This window comes from Alosa alosa, chromosome 21 (assembly GCF_017589495.1).
Source record: "Alosa alosa isolate M-15738 ecotype Scorff River chromosome 21, AALO_Geno_1.1, whole genome shotgun sequence".
In the NCBI taxonomy this organism is placed as follows: Eukaryota; Metazoa; Chordata; class Actinopteri; order Clupeiformes; family Clupeidae; genus Alosa; species Alosa alosa.
The window spans coordinates 30275830-30283329 of record NC_063209.1 but is presented as its reverse complement, the minus strand read 5'-3'; the positions used below and the strand labels follow the sequence as shown (position 1 = coordinate 30283329).

Genomic DNA, 7500 nt, shown 5'->3' with positions numbered 1-7500 from the left:
TGTTTTGGAACATTTTCTTAGAACATGTTTTGCATTTAGAACATGTTTTGCATTTAGAACATAGTTTTCCATTTAGAACATGTTTTGTTTATAACATGTTTTGCATTTTAGAACATGTTTTGCATTTAGAACATGTTTTGTTTAGAACATAAGTTTTGCATTTAGAACATGTTTCCATTTAGAACATATTTTGAACATGTTTTGGTTTAGAACATGTTTTGCATTTAGAACATGCCTTTGGCATTTAGAACATGCCTTGTTTTTAGAACATGTTTTGCATTTAGAACATGTTTTGTTTATAACATGTTTTCCATTTAGAACATGTTTTCCATTTAGAACATGTTTTGCAATTTAGAACATGCTTTGTTTTATAACATGTTTTCCATTTAGAACATGTTTTGCATTTAGAACATGTTTTATTTATAACACGTTTTGTTTAGAACATGTTTTGTTTATAACATGTTTTGCATTTACAACATAGCATTTAGAACATGTTTTGTTTTATAACATAGTTTTTGTTTTAGAACATGTTTTGCATTTAGAAATGCCTTGAACATAACATGTTTTCCATTTTAGAACATGTCTTTGCATTTTAGAACACATGCCTTTGCATTTAGAACATAAGTTTTCCATTTAGAACATGTTTTGCATTTAGAACATGTTTTGCATTTAGGAACATGTTTTGCATTTAGAACATGCTTTGTTTAGAATGCTTGTTTGTAACATGTTTTAATTTTAGAACATGTTTTGCATTTAGAACATGTTTTTGTTTATAACATGTTTGCATTTAGAACATAAGTTTTCCATTTAGAACATGTTTTGTTTATAACATAAGAACATGCCATTTAGAACATGTTTCTTGCATTTTAGAACATGTTTTGCATTTGAGAACATGTTTTACTTCAGAACATGTTTTTTTATAACATGTTTTCCATTTAGAACATGTTTTTTATTTATAACATGTTTTCCATTTAGAACATGTTTTCCATTTAGAACATGTTTTGCATTTATAACATGTTTTCCATTTTAGAACATGCTTTGTTTATAACATGTTGTTTAGAACATGTTTTCCATTTAGAACATGCTTTGTTTATAACATTGCCTTGCATTTAGAACATGTTTTGTTTATAACATGTTTTCCATTTAGAACATAGTTTCTCCATTTAGAACATGTTTTGTTTAGAACATGTTTTGCATTTGTGAACATGTCTTTAGTTTATAAACATTTACATGTTTTGCATTTAGAACATGTTTTCCATTTGTAACATAGCCTTTCCATTTATAAACATGCTCTTTGTATTTAGAACATGTTTTGCATTTAGAACATGCCTTTGCATTTAGAACATGCTTTCCATTTAGAACATGTTTTCCATTTAGAACATGTTTTGTTTTATAACATGTTTTGAACATGTTTTGCATTTAGAACATAGCTTTCCATTTAGAACATGTTTTGTTTATAACATGTTTTCCATTTAGAACATGTTTTGTTTATAACATGTTTTGCATTTAGAACATGTTTTCCATTTAGAACATGTTTTGTTTAGAACATGTTTTGCATTTAGAACATGTTTTGTTTATAACATGTTTTCCATTTAGAACATAGTTTTCCATTTAGAACATCTGTTTTGTTTTAGAACATGTTTTGCATTTAGAACATGTTTTCCATTTAGAACATGTTTTGTTTTATAACATGTTTTGCATTTAGAACATGTTTTGCATTTAGAACATGCTTTCCATTTAGAACATAGTTTTCCATTTAGAACATGTTTTGGTTTTAAATACATAGCTTTTGCATTTGAACATTTGCATTTGTAATCACGTTTTGTTTAAACATGCTCTGTTTAGAACATGTCTTTGCATTTATAACATGCCTTACATCTAGAACATAGTTTTCCATTTAGAACATGTTTTGTTTATAACATGTTTCCACTTTTGCATTTAGGAACATGCCTTTGGTCTTAGAACATGTTTTCCATTTAGAAACATAGCCTCTTCCATTTAGAACACGCTCTGCATTTAGAAACACGTCTTTGATTTAGAAAATCACGTCTTGTTTATAACATTGTAATGGTGATTTAGAACATTTGCCTTCCATTTAGAACATAGAACATTTGCATCTATGAACATGTTTTTGCATTTAGAAACATGCCTTGGTTTTTAGAACACGTCTTTGCATTTAGAACATGTTTTGTTTAGAAACATGTTTTTAAGTTTATAACATTATTTTGGTTTTTATAACATGTTTTGTTTAGAAACATGTTTTATTTTAGAACATTTCCATCAGAACATGCTTTGCATTTAGAACATGTTTTGTTTAAAATTATGTTTTTATTTTTAGGAACATGTTTTGCATTTCTAGAACATGTTTTTTAGAACATGCTTTTGTTTAGAACATGTTTTGTTTAGAACATGTTTTGCATTTAGAACATGTTTTGCATTTAGAACATGTTTTTTCATTTAGAACATGTTTTTGCATTTAGAACATGTTTTGTTTAGAACATGTTTTGCATTTAGAACATGTTTGCATTTAGAACATGTTTTGTTTAGAACATGTTTTGCATTTAGAACATGCCTTGTTTTATAACATGTTTTGTTTAGAACATGTTTTGCATTTAGAACATGTTTTGTTTTATAACATGTTTTCCATTTAGAACATGTTTTCCATTTAGAACATGTTTTGTTTATAACATGTTTTGCATTTAGAACATGTTTTTTTTTAGAACATTTGCATATACAGAACATGTTTTGCATTTAGAACATGTTTTGAACATTTTCCAGAACATGTTTTGTTTATAACATGTTTTGCATTTAGAACATTTTTTCATTTAGAACATGTTTTCCATTTTTGAACATGTTTTGTTTAGAACATGTTTTGCATTTAGAACATGTTTTGTTTATAACATGTTTTCCATTTAGAACATGTTTTGTATTTAGAACATAGTTTTGCATTTAGAACATGTTTTCCATTTAGAACATGTTTTCCATTTAGAACATAGTTTTTGTTTAGAACATGTTTTGTTTAGAACATGTTTTGCATTTTAGAACATGTTTTGTTTATAACATGTTTTGCATTTAGAACATGTTTTCCATTTAGAACATGTTTTGCATTTAGAACATGTTTTGTTTATAACATGTTTTCATTTAGAACATAGTTTTGCATTTAGAACATGTTTTTTGCATTTTGTTTTACAACATGTTTTGCATTTAGAACATGTTTTGCATTTAGAACATGTTTTCCATTTTAGAACATGTTTTGCATTTAGAACATGTTTCCATTTAGAACATAGTTTTCCATTTAGAACATGTTTTGCATTTTAGAACATGTTTTGCATTTAGAACATGTTTTGCATTTAGAACATGTTTTCCATGTTTTGCATTTAGAACATGTTTTGCATTTAGAACATGTTTTGTTTATAACATGTTTTGCATTTAGAACATGTTTTTTGTTTTAGAACATATGTTTGCATTTGAACATGAATTATAACATGTTTTCCATTTAGAACATGTTTTCCATTTGAACATGTTTTGTTTATAACATGTTTTCCATTTTAGAACATGTTTTCCATTTAGAACATGTTTTGTCATTTAGAACATGTTTTGTTTATAACATGTTTTGCATTTAACATGTTTTCATTTAGAACATAAACATGCTCTTCCATTTTCCATTTTTGCATTTAGAACATAGTTTTCCATTTAGAACATGTTTTCCATTTAGAACATAGTTTTTTCCATTTAGAACATGTTTTGCATTTAGAACATGTTTTGCATTTAGAACATGCTTTCCATTTTAGAACATGTTTTTGCATTTAGAACATGTTTTGCATTTGTGAACATGTTTTGTTTTAGAACATGTTTTGCATTTAGAACATGTTTTGTTTATAACATGTTTTCCATTTAGAACACATGCCTTTGCATTTAGAACATGTTTTGCCATTTAGAACATGTTTTGCATTTAGAACATGTTTTGCATTTAGAACATGTTTTGTTTTAGAACATGTTTTTACATTTAGAACATGTTTTTGTTTAGAACATGTTTTTCCATTTGTGAACATGTTTTCCATTTAGAACATGTTTTGTTTTAAATTTTTGCATTTAGAACATAAGTTTTTGCATTTAGAACATGTTTTCCATTTAGAACATGTTTTGCATTTAGAACATGTTTTGCATTTAGAACATGTTTTGCATTTAGAACATGTTTTGCATTTAGAACATGTTTTGTTTATAACATGTTTTGCATTTAGAACATGTTTTGTTTAACATGTTTTGTTTATAACATGTTTTGCATTTAGAACATGTTTTGCATTTAGAACATGTTTTCCATTTAGAACATGTTTTGCATTTAGAACATGTTTTCCATTTAGAACATGTTTTGCATTTAGAACATGTTTTGCATTTAGAACATGTTTTCCATTTATAACATGTTTTGTTTATAACATGTTTTGCATTTAGAACATGTTTTGCATTTAGAACATAGTTTTCCATTTAGAACATGTTTTCCATTTAGAACATGTTTTCCATTTAGAACATGTTTTGCATTTAGAACATGTTTTGTTTATAACATGTTTTGCATTTAGAACATGTTTTCCATTTAGAACATGTTTTGCATTTAGAACATGTTTTGCATTTAGAACATGTTTTGCATTTAGAACATGTTTTGTTTATAACATGTTTTGCATTTAGAACATGTTTTGCATTTAGAACATGTTTTGTTTAGAACATGTTTTGCATTTAGAACATGTTTTCCATTTAGAACATGTTTTGTTTATAACATGTTTTGCATTTAGAACATGTTTTGCATTTAGAACATGTTTTCCATTTAGAACATAGTTTTCCATTTAGAACATGTTTTGCATTTAGAACATGTTTTGCATTTAGAACATGTTTTGCATTTAGAACATGTTTTGTTTATAACATGTTTTCCATTTAGAACATGTTTTGCATTTAGAACATGTTTTGCATTTAGAACATGTTTTGTTTATAACATGTTTTCCATTTAGAACATGTTTTGTTTATAACATGTTTTGCATTTAGAACATGTTTTGCATTTAGAACATGTTTTCCATTTAGAACATAGTTTTCCATTTAGAACATGTTTTGCATTTAGAACATGTTTTGCATTTAGAACATGTTTTGCATTTAGAACATGCTTTTTTGTTTATAACATGTTTTCCATTTAGAACATGTTTTGCATTTAGAACATGTTTTGCATTTAGAACATGTTTTGTTTATAACATGTTTTGCATTTAGAACATGTTTTGTTTATAACATGTTTTGCATTTATAACATGTTTTCCATTTAGAACATGTTTTATTTATAACATGTTTTCCATTTAGAACATGTTTTGTTTATAACATGTTTTGTTTATAACTTAAACCAACAGTTAAAATGTTGACTCAATTATTTACTGTAGGCCTACTTGATGATAATATATAGCCTGCCCCCTAACAGTCCTCTGGGCCTACGTACAAAATAGTGAATCATGTGATAGGCCTACTGATATTGATGCTGATTGAAGAGGTTGCAACTTGAAGGTTGTTGATATTTTAGTTCTAAAGAGAATCAAATTACATCGATTCCTCTCCTCCTAAAATAAATGGTAGGCTCTAACTGTTTTAAGCTACTGTGCCAGGATTGTGTAGGCTACAACACTAGTTTTACAAGCGCACACACTAAATGGAGAGCTAGGGTTAAAATGCGAACTGCGTCTTTAAATAGGCAACTTTTTGGCAGCACAATCAGCACAATGCTACATTAGGCTATTTCCACTAAATATTCAGCTCAATATGATGTGCAAGACTAATGTTTACTAAGTTACAAAGCTTTGATCTCTTAGCACTGTCACCATAACATTACGTTTTGTCATGTTGAGATGGCTTCCTGAAATATGTTTGAGACAAGGGGCGCAAGGTGCACGGAGGTGAACGGCTGGACAAACGCGAAATGACGAGGTGTTAACTAAACAATGTAGTAGGCCTAAGGTAGACAGGCTTTGTGTGTTAAAACTATGAAAACCTGTAAGGTTAGGCTAGTCCGTCACAGCTAACTTCAAGCACAGCTTACACGCGCAGAAATTAAAATTCAATATCAGCAAAACGAGATTTATTATCGGAAAATCCTGACAGCGAACCCGATGCAAAGCCAAAACGAGAAAAAAACAACTTCATACATGATGTCTTGTTAAATCAATTTGTTGACCTTTACCGTTTCATGGCTTCTGCTGATAAACTAGTTCGCCACAGACACTGAACTTGAATCAAGCATTCTTCAGAACGCAGCTTTTACTTTCTGTCTACTTTTACTTTCAATGAAATCCACTAGTAAACGGACTAGGCTACAAGCGACGTGATATTCTGAAAGATGTGAAGCACAAAACCCGTCGTCATTGTCAGCGGCCTGTTATTACCTTCATAGCACTGGTCTGTGTTATACAGAAATATAGCCTACCTCTGACTGACAGACCCCCTCAGCAGATCTGTACGAATTGCGTGGGTCTCATTTTCAGGTCGAAAATCTAGAATTCCGTTTAAAAACGGAACAATCAGACCCCTGAGCGATTACGCTAGTTACAGGCTGGTTGTGGAAATGGGGCAGCTGGGGCAGCTAGCGCACATTTACTCATTTCATGGACGCAATACAACATACTGAAATGGAACTGGAATGGACTATTTATTATAGCATGTGTGTGTATGTGTGAGTGTGTGTGCCTGTGTGTGTGTGTGTGTGAGTGTGTTTGTGTTTTGCTGACCTTGTCGAAGTTCTGCATCTGGTCTCGGTTGGAGAACCAGGCCTCCTTGTCCTGGCTGGGCTGGATGACGAACACCTCGTAGTCGGCGAACATCAAGGCGAAGCGGTTGGCGAACACCTCGCGCAGCGTGATGTTCAGACGCTGCGTCCACCACTCGTCCGGGTCGCACTGCAGCTTCATGTCCTTACCGTCATCAGCCTCCTCTTTACTGTCCAGCTGCTAACACACACACAGACACACACACACATACACACACACACTTAATGTTAGAGCCCGGACACTGAATCACACGCATTCAATCACACACATTCACCCCTCCAGCTGGCTGGTATGTTGGAAAATACTGGATTGCAATATATATACACTGCCCAAAAAAGGGAACACTTACAGTTTTCCATAATTGTTAAAACACATTTTTTGAAACCTTCCACCCTTTTCTCCATTCTCAAACTACATTCACAGCATGTCTGACAGTTCTTGCAAAATAAAACACTCGCCTCAAAAGTTTTACTTGTGCTCAGAACCAAACAGTGTCAGAGTACCAATCCAGTGTATGCTTGAAGTGTTCCCTTAATTTTTTTTAACAGTATATACACTATGCTCCAAAGAGATTTAAAAAATAGCCGTGTCTGTGTTAAATAGTTTCCCCAAGTCCAGTCAGCAAAGATTGTGTTATTCAGCATTCCATGTTGCTCCTGACCTTCTGACATTTCACAGAGTAAACTGTACAGTATACAGAAATAACCATTTTAAGA

The 7500-nt window shown here is 30.9% G+C and overlaps 1 protein-coding gene across 1 annotated transcript in view; it reads right to left on the bottom strand.

The window, feature by feature from the left end:
* dennd5a (DENN/MADD domain containing 5A) overlaps window positions 1-7500 on the bottom strand; it is a 48112-nt gene that overhangs the window by 27245 nt on the left and 13367 nt on the right. Inside the window, 1 exon segment of the mRNA XM_048230929.1 lies at window positions 6746-6964. Within this exon segment, the coding sequence (XP_048086886.1) occupies window positions 6746-6964 (219 nt within the window).